General features: G+C 45.5%; 1 protein-coding gene across 1 annotated transcript in view; it reads right to left on the reverse strand.

Moving 5' to 3' along the window:
- filip1l (filamin A interacting protein 1-like) overlaps positions 1-19,905 on the reverse strand; it is a 43,907-nt gene that overhangs the window by 8,399 nt on the left and 15,603 nt on the right. Inside the window, exons 2-4 of the mRNA XM_074664237.1 lie at positions 17,853-18,201; positions 17,218-17,391; positions 16,955-17,133 (exon numbers count right to left, since the gene is read on the reverse strand). Coding sequence (XP_074520338.1) covers positions 16,955-17,133; positions 17,218-17,391; positions 17,853-18,191 — 692 coding nt within the window. The 5' untranslated portion in view covers positions 18,192-18,201. The remainder of the gene's footprint in view (positions 1-16,954; positions 17,134-17,217; positions 17,392-17,852; positions 18,202-19,905) is intronic.

The raw sequence follows: 19,905 nt of genomic DNA on the forward strand, positions 1-19,905 counted from the left end.
AAACATGTGTTCAACAACTTTTTATACCTATTACTTTTAGGATAAGAGCTGTAGGAACAAAATATGTTCAACTACCAATAAAATATAGTGTAATAAGTATAAAAATTGAGGATCTTTTTAGTTTTTTATATGTCAGCTCCCTGAAGCAGCAGTGGCTGTAATCCCCCTAAATCTTGTTTTTCCTCCGAACCCATTTTCACTTTCAAGTCTGTTCACTCCCTGATCTTAGATTACTTCCTGTCCAGCCTTGTTGACTTAAAGTTCGCCCTCATTATATACCGTCTGCCAAACTTACTGATAAAACTTTTTAGTTATCTTTCACTCAAGGACTCTGGATAAAGTTTGCCCACTTTATCTCCAAACATACATGTTGAAAAATGACATTTTATCCGTCTGGGTTGTGTTCGCATAGGTGGACTTCTCTCCTGCAGAGTCGCCTGTAATCTCTGTTTATTCAACGTCTTATCTCAGTCCCTGCTGCTTTCCTCGTGATGTCATCAACCCAAATAGGAAGAAAACGCACTTTGTCCTGGAAATGCTGCCTATCACTCCTTCAAAAACCTCCTGAACTGGATATAAATCCTGTAAACTGACGCACGGGCGCTTTCTGCTTATAAAAGCAAATCCACTGAGAGGAAACTGCTCCTATGCCTAAAATACACGGCTGCCCTCACACCGTTTAAATCACTTTTAGCCTTTTATATGCACATTTTTACTGAATTGCTGTATTCCCAGTGCACTTTGTGGCGCGGGAGGAAATGTTGGTGAGTTATTCCTGAACTTTTTCTCATCAAGGACACACACAGAGATGAGTGTTTGGCCAAGTGAGCAGCATCTGAGAGGATTTTTGGCATTAGATTTGGGTTAAGTGACCTGATAATCGACAGAGAGAAATAATCCCCAGCGGCTAACTTTTCCCTGTCGTGTTTTATCTCGCCATCCGTGCAGAAGGAAAGCACATTATTTCAGGAGGATAAATTACAATGAGCTGCACATAAAGCCGGTGACATAACAGCGATACAGCGTTACAGGACACCTTCCCACCCACTCTGCAGCCGAGCACCCTTTTCAGCACACAGAAACTTCACATTTCAGATCGGATGATAACATTTTTGCAACTATCCTCCAGCTTTAACTCCAATGCACGACTATCTGAGGCTGCAGTTGGAAACTGTGGCTCACCCGCTGCCTAACGCTGCGTTACATGCCCCATATGTCAGAGTCGTTTCCTTAACACAAGTGATTAGGTCATGTATGCACACACTGATTCACCCTGAGAGTCTGTACACACTCATACACACATGTACATTCACAGGAACTTGAGAGAGGATGGTGATGCAGTGTGTGGATGTTTTAAGTCCACATAGGCTAAGTGATATGCCCCCTGAGTGCAATCAACATGTGTTAAATGTGTTGCCCTGATGCTTATTAACTTCCTGGACGTGGAGCTTTGGTTAATGGGGTGTTGTGTAATGAAAAGAGTCCGACTCAGGGGTGCTCTGAAACTTTTTGATTGTAAGATCATCGGGTTGTCTCAAAATCCTGAGGTTAAAGCGGTAAAAAGTAAAGTTTTTTAACTATCTTATTTTGAAATTACATTTATTACGTGAGTTAAAAAAGGCAAGAAATCAATTCCCACTTATTACTTTTCACACTATTTCATCTTAGTTGATTCCTGCACAGTAGCTCTGCCCGTGACCATCACACGCTTAACACCACTTTCTAAAAAGACTTCTGTAACGTCCGAGTAGTTGGTATTCTTTAGCTTCCCACTTCATGAATATTTAATCACAGTTTGTTCAAACATGTCCTCACAGATGTTGAAACTTCACTTAAAAGTCAGACACCTTTTTCTGAAAGTTTTCAAAGTTTTGTGAAACTTTTAGAGTTAAAACACAATCAATGAAACAAAACCAGCTTCCTCATCTCTCCAGCTCAAAAAGTTTGAGAACTTTAGTTTTCGTGTTTGTCTCTCCTACCTGTGCCAAAGGCTCCCCCAGCTTCACAGCCATAAGCTCATTATCGCGCCGAACAACAGCCGACCCTCTGCTCTTCCTCTCTGCGTGTGTCTCACTCTCTGAGTAGCTGTAATGTGGGCATTCCTGCACTCAGACCAAACAATAAGGGATGTGCTCCCTGCCTATGGACCATTACATCATCAACATGCCCTTATATGGAGCTTTGCATTGCAGAGCCTCACAAGAAGGGGGTGTGCTTGCTCGAGTGTGTAAGAGCTCGTAGCTGTTTCGGCTGAAGGATGTGGCACAAGAGAAGGGAATGTTTTTTTTTTTGACGTATGTAATGTGTGAAATATCTGCCGGGCGCTGTCACAGCTCCGGAGGCACGAGGAGTTAGAGTTTCACTCTCTTCCCCTCTGGCTCTCATCAAACATTTGAGCCAAGAAAGGAGGAAAACAGAAAATGAGAGGATAAGAATCACAGATTCCTCAGGTTGTAGTCTGAGAAACGTCTCCAGAGAAACAGTGACATAAGTCTTTCCTGCAGGAACAGCAGGACTTCATGTTTAGCGTAAGGCAACAGTGCATGACATTCAATAAGACAGCAAATTAGTCACATACACTCAGTCTGTAAAAAGAAAACAAAGTACATTCTGTTTGTACGTGCTTTCAGGAAATATGTAAGAGTTTTAATGGAATCCAGCCCTGCAAGTAAACAAAGCCAATACGCTCCTGTCTCCTGCCTACTGAGTCAAATATGTCATGGCTGCCCGGTGGATGGGGTCACGTTCCCTGCGCCAAAGAAACGAGAGGATGCAGATGTTAGTTTTGAGGATGGACTCGAGATTTATAGAAAAACACAAACATCTTTGAGGAATAAAGCGGCCTCTTTTCAGCTGCGCCAGCACAGTATGAGTCTCTGGTATTCCCCGCCATGGCGTCATTTATGTTAATCACGCAGAAAAGTTACAGTAATAATAGGAAACAAGGCGAGTTTGTTCGGATCGAGCAGGAAAAGGCATCAAAACATCTCGATTTGATTCGTTCTCTTCAAGGATGGTGGTTAAACAGAAACATGTGGCGCAATGACTTATGTAATAAATCATAATTAATCACCTATTTTCAACCAACTGGACACGACTGTTGTTGGATGATAATGAATGAGCCTGTGTGGAAACAGCTGAGGCAGCCAGCACCACCAGTGGAGGCCAGTGGACACCGTGAGGCGCCAAAGATAGCACTCGCTTTCAGCCAGGAGCTCGCCATTTAGCCTAAGACAACAAACCAGATTCGAGGGGAGCTCCAGGACTTGTTCTCTAGAGCGCTGAACACCATTTGGTAGTTGTCACATCTGTTGTTGACAGCTTAAGGCTAAAGGATCAGAATCTGGAGGAGTTGGGGGGAAAATGTCAAGTCTGAGCTTCACGCGGCGACACAGCTCTCCTCAGACGAACGACCCCTGTTCCCACTTGGAAGTCGAACCTCCTGAGCCTCTTTCCTTAGAGGGTAACACTTTGAGAACTTTGGATTCGATGTTTCACAATCTCCAGCTTCAGTGTCACAGAGTTCAACCGCTGCCCACGAGCTGCGGCTCTAAACGCTGATGTATTTCAGTTTTGTGCGCTCTCCCATTTCCTCGCAGCAAACTGTTTGTTCTTGGAACAAACAATTCGGTCATCCAAAATTAGACTCTATTTCTGGATCCGCGCAGATTTGAGGCCCCGAGTCGTGTACACATGAAACAGATGTCAGGGATCAAACGGGAGATCAGGCCACACAAACATGTTTGCTGTGACAAGCAATGACAGATAGTGGGAGGATGGAGGTGCGTTATGTAAGCCTGACGGGATGACTGTGGAGCTGACGGCGCTCCGAGGAATGTGGAGGTTTGGGGTTTTATGAGCAACGTGTGCGGTTGTTAAATCTCAAAGCAGCATCTTCCACCGTCGTCCGACTCTATCACTCACACAAGAATTGCAACTTGTTGACACGACTCCAATCAGACTGAACTTGGCTCCACTTCCTGCTCGGCCTCTTCTTTAAGCTCATATCCGTGAGCATGCGATATGTGATATCCTTGATTTCTGCGACTTGTCCCAGACTGAGCGTGATGTCGAATGCAGCTGTTATAGGAGCGCAGTAAAGTGTTGCAAGAGCTGTCAGAAGGAGACACCTGTGTTTGAGTTTGTAAGCACATATTAGCGTGTTTACGTGTTGTAGCTGGTACCTGATATCCTCTATGAATCTGACGGACCATTAATGTCCAAACCAGGTGGAAAGGAAAGCTAATCCAGGACATGTTGAGGTGATGTTTCACCCTGCAGCGATCTGTGTGTGAGCTTATCAAACCAGACAAAGACACACTCATCTTCTCCTCTACACATCACACACACACCGCCTGGTCTTGCCCAACACATGCTTGTGCGATACACACAATCCTCAGGCTGATTACCTGACATACATACATGACATCACCGTCTTGTAATCAAACACACATGCCTCCTTTTCTCCCGTCGCTCCCTCAATCTTCCTCTATCTCTTCTTGGAATTTGTTCCCTTTTTTATCCACATTCCTCCTCCTGTTTGTTTACTCTCTCATGTCTTTCTTTCCTCTTTTCATCCCTCACCTCTGTGTTTTTTCCGCCTCTTTCTGATCTCATCCCAGCGTGAGCTGCGCTGTTAAAAAGGAACGTGGTTTCCCCTGCCAGACGAAAAGAGGCTGATGCGGACGTTTGCTGGCCTTGTAAGGCCAAAACCTCTTTTTTTTATGGATGTTCTCTGGCTGGAGACCTTTTGTTCGTTGTTGTGTTGACATGCTGTGCGTCCAAATAGTTGTAACTGCTTGTTAGAGGTGGGTCTGATTCATCGGCGGTGAAACCACGTTTCTGTTCTGTTTTGTCTCAGTTGAGCTGCTGGTTTTTCATGCATTTCATCCCATTTTGAACTCAAAATCAAATCATGTGTTCCTCATCATTTGTAGCATGAATTGAAAGAGTCTAAGAGTCAACATTTCTGTGCAGACTTGTGCTGCAAAAGCTCTCTGGTTACTGCTCATAAGAACAAACTTGTTGCCACCTTTCTGGTGATAAACACCTGACTGAATAACAAATGAACCACGTCATGAAGCGATGTGAAATTAAAGGCAGAAATCAATCTCACAGGTTCAGATTGCAGGGCTGGGTCAAGCAGACAGGCTGTAATTTAGAGACTAGCACCAAACAAAGCATCACACTGAGGTAGGCGTGTGTCTGCTGCCCTCGATTGGTACAGCTGATAATCATTACCCCTGCAGCTCTTTGGACTTTGATGTAAATCGCAAACACTTAAGGAGGATGCTCACAGGTTTGCACACTTGTAGTGGATTTTGGAGACCCTCAGGCTGAAGGTTGAGCAGTATAGATTCAGTATGCGACGGCTGTGTGTTTCTTTTTTCTAGCAACTTGTCGTCAAATTAAAGTCCAAGTGTGGACAAATTCTCCTCCTATCAAACCACAAGTTGTATCTTTTCATGAGCTTATCTTTATCCTCCCAATTACCCCCCTGTGGCTCTAAAAGTGCCCCCTAAGGAGGAATCCCAGCCCCACACTGTCCATTAAACCAATTTAGAGCTTTAGGACCAGACTCCTGCAATCAAACCACAACAACTACACGTCCCCGATCGCCTCCGCCCCCACACCCAGACATCAGAAGAACAATGGGGTAATAATCTTCAAATTCACACAAAGAAAGGAAGTGATACACACACACATGCACACGTTTACAGGCGGTAATCTGTCCAGCTGTCAGGTGAGCAGGGTGGATCTGCCTCCAGAGACTCTTTGATGGTTTCCTGATGGATTAGCATTGATCCCGTGTTGTCTGCGGAGGCGCATGAGTGGCTCTCTAATCAGATTTCAAGGGGCTGAGATTTCTCAAGCTGTCAAGTCGCAAAGCCTCTGACGTTTGTCATACTTTAGTGTGTGTGTAAATCCACTTTCTCATACTATTTACTGGAAAAAAAATGAAATATTATCAAGTGGTTTTGTCTTATTTTTTGGTAGAAATTCCTTTTTAGACTTAAAATGAACCACATTCACCTAACTCGTCAAGAAGAATGTCTTCAAGTTGTTTAATGACAAAAATGAGGTCTGAATTGCTGGTAACAAGTGAAGAAGAGAAAAGTTATTTCTATTAAACTATTCTATCCAGCTAGTTTTGAAGTTAAACCCCTCTGGATCCCAAACCCGTCGGCGGGATCAAAATACCAATTATTTTAAAGTGACAGGCATTTACAAGCAGTTTGTCCAACCAAAAACTGAAAACAGTGGAGTAATCGTCAGATTCTCAAATTTCCGAGGGTACCTGAATGCATCACATAGGAAACTGGAAACGTGTCTTATATGATACCGAAGACGGTAGAATTTCATCAACATCGCTTTGCATTTCATGTCTTCTCAGAAGATTTGCAGAAAACGACCAGTTTGCTCGCTAAATTAGCATGTACTATAGCACACTAAAATCCGAGGCTACCTTGAACGCAGCGCTCCAAACTGGATTATAACTTTGACTTGAACCATCCATAGCAAGGAATCAAATCTAGTGTACTGCGAGGCTCAGCTGAAACACCGGAGAGACTTCTGTTGTCATTGGCATTCCACTCTGGTTTGTTTGTGTTCGCCCTTTGAGCTGTTTGTCCCTGTAGAGTTGCCGTAGGGTGCTGGAAAGCAGATGTTATTGCTGTAATGAGTCAGTTTGTGCTCATGTAATGAAGCTAAGTGGCAACTTTGGCTTTATGACGGCTAACATGAATGATCGGTCGAGAGGGTTGGCTAGACTTCCGGATCACTGATACCTTAAAAAATCCCAAAATCAGCCCTGATCCGATACTAAATGTTTTGAAACGAGACGTTTTTCTGGCTCATATTAAGTCTAGAAAGACATTCTACCAAAAATAAGACAAAACACTGATTTTTTGTCCCTTCTTGCCCCAAATTTTATGCACGAAAAGGAAAGTAACACTTCAGAGCCTCATGTCTGAGGTGGACTAACGACGAGCTAGCAGAGAAAAATGCTGTGTGGCCTCTTGCAACAGCTTTAAAAATCCACACATTGCATTTATTAAAAAGTCCCACTTCAATTTAGCACACTTGGAAATTGCAAATTTCCCTCAGCGATCCAAGTTTCCACTCTTTCTCACATTTCGAGGACAAATTGTTGTTAAATCGTCGGCCTACAGCACACTCAGCTCCCACTTAAATATCTGTCTCATTTACTCACCCCATGACTTATCTACGACGCTTTCCAGCATCTTTAAACACAGGAAATGGGTTTCATAATGTGTTCATCATTTCACAACCGCGTAAATGGAAGAAATCCAAGAGCAGAGTCTGCTGATGGAAGTGTCATTGCATTGTTATTCAACGCTGGACGGGTGGAGAGGACAGCTCCAACTGGTTGTCATAGATGAGAAGTTTGAGTCATGAGGAGGACGTGAGAATGGCTCTTCTCTTTGAGGCGTCTCCTTCAGGAACTACAACAGCTTCCTTTACATAGTTTATTCAAAGCTTTGTAGCCTCCCTTTAACTTTTCTCCTTATCGTCCTCCTCTCCTCTCAGCCTTTCCATCACGCTCAGCCAGCTGCCGGCTCACCCGGGATCCTCCCACCTCTGCTCACCTCTCTGTGTTCAGGAGGAATGTAAATGATAGTGATTCGGGATGTTGGGTGTGACGCTGGAATTTACTTAAGCGAGACAAGAGCTGTGATGGACTTGCAGGAGTGTGTGTCTGCAGGATTTTCTGTCTGTCATCCTCCGGGGTGTGTTAGGGTGACATCACTCCCCTCCCGGAGAGCTCAGAGGGGATGAGACCCCGGTTTGGGATCCTAGACCTGAGCTCCTTCTATTGTCTCCTCACTTCCTGTCCGGGCTTTCATTATCCAGATTACTTGGCCGCCGGCCTCAGATTGTCTCTGCGTTGCTGTGAGGAGAAGCAGACTGGAGCTCATACCAATTAACCGCCACGTCATCGCCTCGATTTCTCATGGATTCTTTTGTGTCATCTCCACATTCATATCCCTCCAAAGATGTTTTTCTTGGCATCCTTTTGTTTCCCCGTGGGTTTATTCAGTCCCCGAACAAAATGGCTTAATTAGATTTTGATGTTGAGTGATGCAAAAAACTCGACTTAATCCCTCGTAGGATTTCTGGAGACATGACTGTTTGATTACTCTCCTTATGAGGCAACTTAATAGCTGCTCTCTGTCGAGCTGTCAAGTAGCTTTATTGCATTTTTTTTCACTTTCTGTGACTGTGAAAGGTTTAGTATCAGTTTTCTCAATCCAGGTGTTCATTATGGAGAGAAAAAGAAAGACGGGGAGGGACTTTTGAGCAAAACAGGAGTTTGTTTTTACTTCTTCGGTTTGCTAAAAATGAAAACTAGCAAAAAAAAAAAAGTAGCAACAAGATGATTTCAGACTATTTTTGCTGGTTATAAAAGAGCATAAAGTGTGGTGTTATTGACACACTTGACATTTTTTGGAAGTAGGACTTGCTCCAGACCACGTGATCCTACCGACAACGCCATAACTTCAGATTCAAATTAGACTGGTCCCACTCTCTCCTTTTATCCTACATCCTGCTTCCAACAGGTCACATTAGTGCTCTTTAGTAGCTGTTTGTACCATGACTTCATGCCATGCCAGTCCATAAAACCTGAAACCTCTCAGGGAGGAGAGTAAAGGAGCGTGTTTTGTAGCGTGCAGCCCTGCTGCGTTCTGGTCTCTTGGCTGCATTAGGATCCCCGTGGCAGAAAACACTTATAACGTTGATGAAGTGCACCGGTGGGATACCTTAGTGCACGTCGAGGGGGCGGCCTGAAAGCCTCGGATCAGCAGTGTTATTAATGAAGGGCCTGAATGTTGGATTTAAGCCCGTCTCTGCTCTGGGTGATGTCACCGTCTGGATAGACACGACTGGTCTCACCTCAGTGACTGAACACAACAGATGGCTCACATCTGGAGGGGATCCAGAGAGGCATTTTAGCACCGAGGGTTATGAGGTTTAGCTTTGTCCACATCCAGTGTTGATGAGGATTGATGGTGATTTTATTCTCTTAGAGCAATTAGCTCTGGCAGGACGCCGAGCCTTGAGAGGGTTTTACGAGATATCTGAAATATGTGAGGACATCTGTTGGCGAAGCTGATCTTTAGGTACACTCCAGTCCTCTGGTTTTTCGACACAGTTTGTCACCAAAGCTTGTTAAATTTCTCATAATGTTGACAGATTTTTCAAACACCAGCAGCTAAGAGCTTTCACAGTTTTTGACTTGACTTCTTTTTTCTGTCACATGATGCTGCACAGACTCAGTTCACCATGAAGAGGCTGCTTATGCAACCCTGCTCTCCCACTGTCGGGCACTCAGCAGCTTAACGTGGCTTAAGCTCCCTTAACGGCGCTTTATGTGCCAAGAAACTTCACTTTGAATGCCTTTTTGTAACCTTTGCCCTCCAAAATGCACCCTCGACTTTCTTTTGTCTCTAAAAATGCTTTAATTTCAGCCTTCTGTTGAAAATGTGATATTACAATTTGGATGGTTGACGTTATTTAAAGCTGAGCACAAAAGTAGCTCTTCGAAATGTGAGCTCATAATTTCTTTGTTTAAAAAAAAAAAAAAAAGGAGAGCGCCTCAGGAATGAGCTCACGCTATACTTACATTAAATTAGAGAGATGCAGGCATGGCATTTATTCTCTGGTGTGTTTGCTCTTTGGCCAAACCACAGATGCCGTTCCTCCTCTCTGGCATGCTTAGACGCTGCAGGAACCCAGGAATGATTGGATGCTTTTATTCAGATTATAGGTGATACAAGGAGATGTGTTTGTGTAAAACATGTGGGCTGATTCTGAAAGACAACATAATTGTCTTTGTTGGGGAATGTGAAAAGAAGAAACCTGAGGAAATGGAGCGTAAACCCTCAGTGACACTCAAATCTTTGCAGGTTTAGACCTTTCTCTGACATGGATACTTCCCTTTTCTTCGCCTTCACTAAACCATGAGAGGCTCCTGAAACTGGATAGACCCTCTAAACCGTTTTTCCACCCTTTAGTCATACTCCCACCCACCCACCATCCTTCACCACCTCCGTCGCTGCCAGGAGGATTTAAACCCCAAAACATTTGTCCTGATATATCAGACGCTGGACAAAAACTCTGATTTCCTCGTTGTAATCTTTTACGGGCAGTCTTTAAACCCTGCATCAAATATTACCCACCAGACGTCTTTATCTGTCAGCGTTACAAGGGTATCAGGCCTTCGTGGCGCCGCCCCGGGTCAAGGCAACATCAGAATACTCGATTCTCGAGTAAAGCTAAGTTGACTGGATGATTAAATCTTGGAGGAGTACGGTGCAATTGAGGTTTTGGGCTTGGTTTGGAGACACTGTCGTACCCTGGACATGACTTCTAGAGGGAGCGTGGTTCAGTGTTGCTGAAGGTAACATATGAAGCATGGCAGCCGCTGCTGTAATAATTAGCTTGGCGTTTTCTGCCCGGCCATAAAAAGTCTGAATTTGTTTCTCTGTGCAGTCATGCGTGCTACAGGGAGTTGAATTTCATTTCAGGAGTGTTTTTGCAGAAACTTTGCGGGCTTGTAAAAGATTCAACCCATGTCTAAATTCTTTTATTAAACGCATTTCTCACAGTTACATAATTATTCAGCTTAAATCATTTCCTTCGAACATTTATAAAAACAGCAGTTAGGACTGAAGGAAAAGGTGTGCCTGAAAAGATAATGTTTACCCTCATATCTCAGCTCTGACACACAGCAGTGCCAGCTATTCTCCAGCCTCAGGAAAACCTTCTCATCAATCATTTTCAGTACGTTGTATCAGATTCGAGAGGAGGGAGTTTAAAACCCAGCTCTTATTTCCTGCTTTGTCAAAGCCCAGGATGCTCAGCGACAGGGTGGTCCCTCTGACAGCTCGCTATTGTTCCACGCCAAAAAGTCAATCCCATGAGTTTCAAACGACCACCACGATCACTCCTTTAATAACCACAAACTCACTTCTTAATGTTCCTCTCGCTTACACGGGGATTACGGCGTAAGAAACCTCACATCCTGAAATTCTTTTGAGGTGATAAATCTTACAGATTGTACGATACCAGCAGCAAATAAAAAGCTGCATTCACGAGTTACCAAAACAGCCGCTTTGTTTTTTAGTCTCTGTCGGGCAAACTCCGTCAGGGAAAAGTAAATGAAACCCTGCTCCCTGTAAACATCCTTAATTAACAGTTGCTTCCTAACACCCTGAGACGGTTACAAGTGCTATTTTCGATTTTACACAAATCCTGTAAAATCCCAACAATGCACACACAAAGACTGAGGAGGACGGATTAGTTTGATGGATGACACAATGTTTACCTCAGCAGGTAGGAACGAGACAAACTCTTAATTCAATCAAACTTCCTCTTTTGCCGTTAAGTCTCATACGAGTGTTAGGACAAAGTTTCCATCCTGTCATGAAGTGAGGAAGAAAAGATAACCAAAGTGATCCCTTCCCGTGCCAAATGCAGTCCCTGAGGTGGGGTTGCGTTGCCTGCGAGGCCTGGCTAACCTGACTCTTCCTCCCAGGAGCTGAAACAGGATATGAGGTCATGAGTTGTGCTGACATGCACGTCCTCAGTGGGTTCATCTGCCAGGACGCTGCCAAGTGTTTTACCTCATTTGTCAAGTATTAGAGCAGAGTTTCGACATCTACTAGGATCATGCTCCATCAGTCAGTTTTAGTTTCATACATGTGGTACATACATGTGCTAAAGTGAAGCCTCTTTGTGTCACCACATTGATTGACTTCTCCTTGAACAATCCATCCCGCCCCGTCTTGATAGCCCCGTTCGCCACAATGACACATTCAAGTTGGCAGATCCAGCCAGGCTCCTTCCTCCCTCCATATTTCACTCAGTATCTCGACACCGACTTGGCCAGCAGCGCGGGCACACTCTCATTGTTCAGACGCAGCAGCTGCCAGCGCCTGAGGACGTAATGTGCGAGTTTCTCGCTGTCGCTTCCTTCCAGCCTGACGGACTGGAGGGAGAAATGGCTTCCCTTTGCCATGTTTGGCCAAGCTGTAACTCAAGGAGGTGTCTGCTAGAACAAATGCAAGAGGACGGTAAATCAGGGAGATTAGGCTCCCACTGACGGGGAAATGTATCCTCTACACGATTTTCCCCTCTTTGCTTTTTGCAGTTTGAGTCCTAACATCATCACTCTCTGTCTCCAGCTTTTTGAGCACGCTCACTTCACAGCAAGCGTATAAATGTCATGCTAACTCTGCAATAGCTGCATGTTTCTAACAGTTCTATTTAAAGCACAACTTTTCTCCCTCCTTTTGCAACAAGTCTAAAAAAGGTTGGAAAAGTACAAGCGGCCCACTCCTGCGTCGATGTGGTTGTTGAGGTCTAATCGCTGCATTCTGTCAGGCAGATGTAATCACATTACGCCATGCTATGACGACTCTCCGGGCCTAATTGCCACCTAGTTTGCAGACGTAGTGAAGTGATATGTTGACAGTCTCTGACACACACTCGAAGGTACACACACACACAGGGGAAAAAAGGAAAATACACTTTCATGTGCGAGGTATCTGGTTTGTGTTAGCGCTGTCTGTTTTCTATCCATTTGAGCAGCGGTACCTGCACATCTGCAGAGCAGGGTTCATCCGTGTGCATCGTGGATCTTTATTTTCCATGAGATAATTTCCCAATAAAGCAGAAGTGGAGCAGGAGTAAACAAACTTTGAGCTTGTTTGCAGGTTAAGTGAAAGAAAAGGCTGAGTTTCCGTCTTGAGTGAGCGATTTGCTCTTTATCTGGCCCCAGCAGAGCAGGGAGTGCTCGTTGGACGGCCTGAATTAGGTCAGAAGAAGCTCAGTTTTTCCTACAGCGTGGGAGTGATGCAGCGACAAGTGACCGGAGACACAAACAAAGGAGGTGCGAGGCAGGGAAGTGTGCTCTGCAGAATCTGAGCTCAGCTGACTGGAAAAGCAGCGATGCTCTGACGCGTTTAGAGACAGGGCTGGATGTGTGTTTTGGTAGCGTGTTATGCGCTGGCTGCATGTCACATGTGTGCACAGAGGGTTTCTCTGAATGTGTCGTGTTCATGTGATTCCTGACCTCAGCATCAGCTCCTGGCTGAACCTGGAAAACACTCTGCTTCTTCTCCTTAAAAGGGAAAAGCTCACTTTCCTATTTTTGCATTTAACAAACAAGGTTGCACAAGCTGAGAATTTCTCATCCATCATGCGAAAAGTTGAGCTGGGCTTCGAAGTGGAATGTGGAAAATGCAGCAGGCTATGGAGGCATACAGGTGTGCAGGAAATGAAGTGAAGGTGAAGACAGGATGCATGTGCATGGTGCAGCGTTTTGCTTTCTGCACATCTGAGCTGAGGTGAACCAGCAGAGAGATAATTAATAACCAAAAAAAAAATCCCAGATCGTAAACTAAAAACATCCCAAACCTCTGTGTTCTGTTTTCAAAGAACAGGGCAGGTCTGGATAATAAGCATCTCAGGGATGATGAGGACAGCGCTCAAGAATGTTCTCGATCTGATCCACATGAGTGATGTCACCCCACGCTGCACTTCAGTCAACCAGATGGCATGATATATTGTGTGCCCTGCAAATCATTAAGAAGAGGAGGAGGAGGAGGAGGAGGGGGAGGAGGAGGAAGGTCATGTGGTGTCACGATCTGCAGCTACTGTCTGATTTAAAACTCAGATAAAGTGATTATAACCGACACTTTGTGCTTTTGTTTCCCAGCATCTCCCGGCTGTTTTCCAAAGCTTTGTTTCCATGACGACCCCAAGCATCGGACTTCCCCATAACGGCTTAAATTTATTGTGCAAGACTCATGAGTAACAAAGTGAGAAAATACATGTGTATGGGAAAGTACAAACATCCTGTTAGCATGAATCATTAGCTGTTGCAGAATCAGTGACCTCCAGCTCCTGCAAGCTAACAGCAAGGCCTTCAACTCGCCTCTGTCTTTGGTTTAAACTGATCCCAGACCAGCTGGCTCAGGATCCATGAGGTGCTGTGTGCATTTTCCTGAGATTACATCAGAGGAGCTGTAGGTATCCAAGTTCATGTTTCATGCCATCTGGAGACGTCAACACATGTAGCCGCCCGCTGTAGCTTTAAATGGTAAAGATAGCAGGATGAACCAGCTCGTGTTTCAGTACCAGGCTCCTCACACTGACACAAGCCCGTGTGTTCCCAACATAAGCCGGGATCTGAGTTTCTCTCTGCTGTGCATGAAATCAGAGGATACAGATGGTCGTAAAATTCACTCCCCATCCTCTGCTCCTCCAAAGAACAAAGACGAGTGAAGCTCATGCAGGATGCGTGCTGAAGTCCTGTTTAAAGTCACATCTGCTGATGGTTAGGTCGCCGCGCTCACTCTCACACCCCTGCTGCTCCTGCTGTACCCGGCGAGCGATGAGGTCATCACTCGTGGACGGACGCTCGATTTGCTAATTAATCAGAGGGGAGCCCGGTTCATCCCCAGCCTCCTGCTCTGATTTACATGCTTTTAAAGCTTCCAGGGAGTCAGAGGCGTCATGTTGTGCAGAAAGGTCAATTAAAAGCGGCAGCAGCGTGAGATCTGTGCTTCGTTTTTTCTACACATTATCTTAGGATGTAATCACAGCTCGCAGCTCTCCAAGGGTTTGCAAGAGGAAATGATTCCATGCCGCCGAAACTACGGTGGCCCTGAAGCTCACTTCGCTTCAGTTTTAAGAAAGCACACGCACAAAGATAAAACACAAGCAGATTATGAAAGCATCTTTATCAATTTGACAACATGTGTACAGCATTTATTTGCAGTGCACTTTTGTAATGTGTTTTGTTGTCTTTGCAGCGCGCTTTCCTAGTGTGTTGTGGTTGTTTGCAGCACGTTTTTCTAATGCAATGCATTGTGGTGTTTACGGGCGCTTTTCTTATGTGTTTTTGTTGTGTTGTGTTGTGTTTGCAGCGCACTTTTCTAATGTGTTGTGTTGTGGTGTTTGCAGCGCACTTTTTCAATGCTGCGCACTTGTTGTTGTCAAACACTTGTTGTGTTTTGTTCTTTCTTAAGTAGCAGTGCTTTGAGCCTTTAGGGCCACTGTACGAAACTCCCAATACAACAACACATTAACAAGAGTAAAATGAAAGCCGCCTTCCTGCAACACTGCGCCTCCTGAAAGCTGATTCACCTCCTCAAACAATAAGAGTGGCTTCCCCTTCTTGAAGTCAGAGCTCGCATACAGAGTGAGTCTCTGTTATGATGTTTTGGAAGGTGTGCAGAGCAGAACAGAAGCCGCTGAGCAAACTCTGGTTTTGTGTTTTGGGCGAAGGACTGAAATGTCGTTTACTCAGGCTCCCCTGGGAGTCGGTGTTTCTTTCTGCTAGAGGCCGAGCTGATGACAAGTGTGCAGCCACAACTTTAGAGATCAATGGAGTGTTTTATGACGGACATATATCTTGCTGAAGCTTTGTGTCAGCAGCAGTGGAGGTTTGAAGAGGTTATCCTTTATTCTACTGACTTCTGGACAGTGAGTGTTCAGATGCTAGCTTTTTACTCCAAGAGATGTGTTTGGTCGGCTTTGTGCTCATTAAAGTTGTAGAGTTTGAGTCCCTGCTGGATGCCAGATGACCTCACAGTAAACACAAAACTCGAGGAAGTCACTGCCCCCAGCTAAGATGAACCGCCCTGCAAAACCACAAATCGTTGTTTCTGAAAGCCTCGTAAACTTTATTAAAATGGAAAACAATGAGATGATGTCATTGCTGATGTACTCCTCGACTCTTTCCTGGTAACGTTGAACAAGCTGCATGATGGATGCTCCTCAGAGCCATTAGCGCAGTTTCCCCTTTTTCGCCTCCCTCTCAGTCGTATAAATCTACTCGCCATTTCTCACGAGGTAATTAGCGCGACCCGGCACCGAGGTGTATTTTTCATGGCAGTGGTGTTTTCCGACATGCGCGGTGACAAAGCACAGGCCGCCGTCGTCGCCCCCCGTCCTCTGTTCCAACTCAAACACTGCTCCAGCTACAGTGCGATGATGTGATTGTCCCAAATAGGTCACGGGCTGACGTCCAGCTGCGTTTCCATTGTGAAACTCGCCGCATGAGGGGTGTTAGACGTGATTTTGCTGAGGAAGCAGTAAACGCTGCCATGCACGGTAACAGCTCTCTGTGACATTTACAGAAGAAATCAGTCCGACATGTTTCCACATTTGGCCTCCATCCATCTCAGAGTGATGTTCAGCAACACTTCCAAATAATTCCTCCTAGGCTGCTCTCACATTGCAGTATTTACAGATATAAGGTTCACAGTTTGAGGCTCCTGCAACATGTCAGTGCGCTGAGCTTAAATAGTTGTGATGCCCTCGACACTGAGCGCAGGGTTCAGCACAAACATGCGATCTCAGGGAGTGTAAATGGATCATTTCATGTTGGATTTGATTGCGTAAGTGTTACCAGGGATGCTGCATTAGCTACTTTCACATCAGCTGCAAGCGATCCAGAGATATGCTTTTTCACTCTGCTTCCCAAATATCCTCACTGCTCCCATAAACCTAAAGCTTATTTGTGTATCCCAGCTCCAACCTAAATTATCTGTCCGCAGACTTCTGCCTCCCTGCTCTGAGCGGCTGGATCATCTCCAGTAAAAACTCCAGGTTTGTGCAGAGCCCTTCAATAAAAGGTGATAATAAAAGTTAAGGACTTACAGCAGGTCATGGGAAAAACAATAATGGAATACTTTAGTCTGGTTTTCCCCTCTGTAATCCAGAGGAACTCTGATTTAATGCGAACATTACATGGGATTATAAAGACATTTGTGTTTGGCAGAGGAGGAGTGGCTGGAGCTGGATGGAGGATTTGAACTCTTATACCACAAAAACACAACTTATGAGTAAGGCCGTGATCCTGATACTTCATCACAAGCTCTGGAGGGATTTAGACTCCAAAGATCGCGCTAGCACTCACCTTTCGCGCTCCTTCTCCAGCAGGTTGGTAAACTCGTCGCTCTTCTTCATGAACTCCCCGTGGTTCCTCTTCTCGTCCTCCAGCTTGAACAGCGCCTGCTTGTGCGACTGCTCCACCATCAACAGCTGCTCCAGCATCCGCCGGTACGTCTCTCGCTGCTTCTCCACCAGCTTGTCCAGCTGTGAGGGCGGCAGAGAAAACATCTGTCACCTCTAACACCCAGAAAAGGGACTTAAGTCCGTCTAAACCTTAGGGTGTGTTACCTCTTCCATGGGCCTCTCGTAGATGTCTTCCTGCAGCATCTCAGACTTGCCCTGGATGGAGTCTCTCTGCAGGGCCTGAAGGACTTTCTGTGGTGTGACAAATCCATACTTGGCCTCCAACAGCGCCAAGTCAATTTTCTCTGCTTTCAGCACCGTGATCACCTCATCTCTGGCCTGCAGCAGGGGAAAAGGTGGATGTGGTGAGAGTGCACTTTGTGGAACAACAAACAGCAGAAACCAGGAGATAAATCTACAAACACAGACCATAAATAACTGGATTGGAAGCTAACGATTAATGGTTGAAATATGGAGTGAAAGAAGCCATTATTTGACGACTAAATCGACTAAATCTCCAGAATAAAAGCGTCTCGGCTTGCTTGAGACTTGCTCTCACTAAAACAAACTTTGCCTTGTTTCTGTCACAGAACACTGCCAGGAGATTCCTGGATCCAGTGCTGGAATGACAGTAAGTCGTCTCAGCTGTTCGCTCTCCATTAACACCAGCTTTTAGTCCGTCTCGTGTGCCCACTGTCTGACTAAACGTCCGACTTGGGTCGGAGCCACGTCTGGGGTCTGCTGCTGTTCTGCCTAAATGTTCCCATCGCTAAGCCCGACAGCTCTACGGCCAGGATTACCTGCAGCTCCCCTTCCAGCAGGCTCAGGAGGAAGACCAGGTCATCTCGGGAAAGGTCCCTGCCCTTCTCCTTGCGACCTTTAGCTGCACCGCTGGCGCTGCTACTCCCACTTCCGCTGCTACTCCCGCTTCCGCTCCCGCTGGCGCAGGTGCTGTTCTTGCTCATCTTGTGGTTTCGTTGGATGGTGCCGGTGTCGTCCGGCGGCTCTCTGTGGCGGCTGCGGCGCTCGGTCCTTCCTGCGGGGTCTTCCCGCTCTGCAGAAGACTTTCGTGCATCTGTGTGCTGCTGCGACAGCTTGGCTTTTGTCACGTCTTCCAGACTGTTGCTGCGGGATCGCATGTTCCTCTACCTGCGAAAAAAGACAAGATGTGTTCATGAAACCACTTTGTTCTGCACAAAATTAGAGTCAGTGACCTTCTCTTTGAAGGGCCTTGAACAACAAATCACTCTTATGACCTTGGCCCTACTCTATTTGGCTCTACTCGATTTGCAGCGTGTTTCCACTAGCCTAGTATCCCCTTAAACAAGCCGTTTTTTTTTTTTTCTTTTTTCTTTTTTTTTTTCCTGAACGGGGAAAAAAAAAGGAAAAAAAAGGGAAAAAAAGGAAAAAAAAGAAAGAAAAGGAAAAAAAACCAAGCCAGTTTTAGTACCTACTCCGCTCTGGTTCCAAGCGAGCTAAGTCGATACTAAAAAAGATGACGTTGTGGACTCCCGGATACCGATTGGTCAGACAATGTCATCATTGATGAGTCATGAGCACGACGCCCAAAACAAGACGGGACATAAGACGGTTATTCCGTGGTCCAACGTCGAGGTCCAGACCTTTTTGGGTTTGATGGCCGAGACACTCTTCTGCTATTGTGTGTCGTAAATCTGAACCCAGGAGTCACTTTTACTCTGATGAAATGCAGAATTAAAGGCATGACTGACTAGGGATGCCACAACAGCCTTCCAGATACTCCGCAGACAATGTCATCGTACTCTGTGTTGGTCCTAAACTAGATGTACGTCCTTTTATCGTCATCTGTTCAGCCGTTAGCGCGTCGTCATTACCCGACATGCTACCATTAGTCACTCAGCAGTGGCCACAGCTCCTCCAAAAACTCTTCTGGAACTCGAACCTCGAGTCCTGTCGCACCAAATTAACCCAAAACTGACGGGCGTTATTTACGCTCCATGAATTCCACCATAGCATGAAATCAGTGCCCAGACTGAGGCGGCTGAACCCAGTCTGAGTCTTCGTGAACCGACTGATGATGATAGGTGGTCAGGAGTGTTCAGGCCCACGACACAGAGCGTCTTTGTGACATCTGGTGCATGAATGGGCCATTCATTGACTCGCTGACGATGATAAATTGAGCTATCATAAATACACTAATGTGGTAAGCTGGAGTTGGAGAGTTATTACTTTTCACCTTTATATTCAGCTAAAGTCAACACGAGCTCAAAGACGGAGCAAACAACAAGCTGAGACTCATTTCTGAGTGTTTGATGTGAGAGGGAATGATCTGCCTGGAGGCATGGAGGCATTACGTCACCACGAAGAGCTCTCAGTCAGAGACGAGAGATTGTGATGCTAACTGTTGTCTCATGTTGTCACTCCTGAGCGTAAACAAGCTGAAAGACGGGAAGATTGTGTCACGACTCTGACAGAATCTGCCTGCTTCACTTGCACCTTGGAGACATTGTGTCCAAACCTCTGCGGTGTGCGTCGGCCTCTGTGTGAGGCCCTCTGACAGTTTATGAGTAAGAAAGATGGCTGGGTGATTGCATTGTGCACACTCTCGGCAAGGCGCCACATGATTCAGAGCTGAGGTAATTCCCTGCAGTCTAAGACAGACTCCACATCGACTCACGGCGCAGCGAGTGTGTGCGGACGGTATGTAACTGTAGCGTCATTAGAACAGTATGTATCCTGTCTAATGAGTTTACACGCGCAATTAATCCAGTTTCAGCTGTGATGCTGCAAACACACATGCACAGAAAGCTGCAGACATGTGCAAGTATCACATATCTGCAAAATCTCCAAGATGGATCACAAATATATCACATA

Source organism: Halichoeres trimaculatus, unplaced genomic scaffold (genome assembly GCF_033239565.1).
Source record: "Halichoeres trimaculatus isolate MK-OKI-2021-1 unplaced genomic scaffold, fHalTri1.1 fHalTri1_scaffold_24, whole genome shotgun sequence".
NCBI classification, from domain to species: Eukaryota; Metazoa; Chordata; class Actinopteri; order Labriformes; family Labridae; genus Halichoeres; species Halichoeres trimaculatus.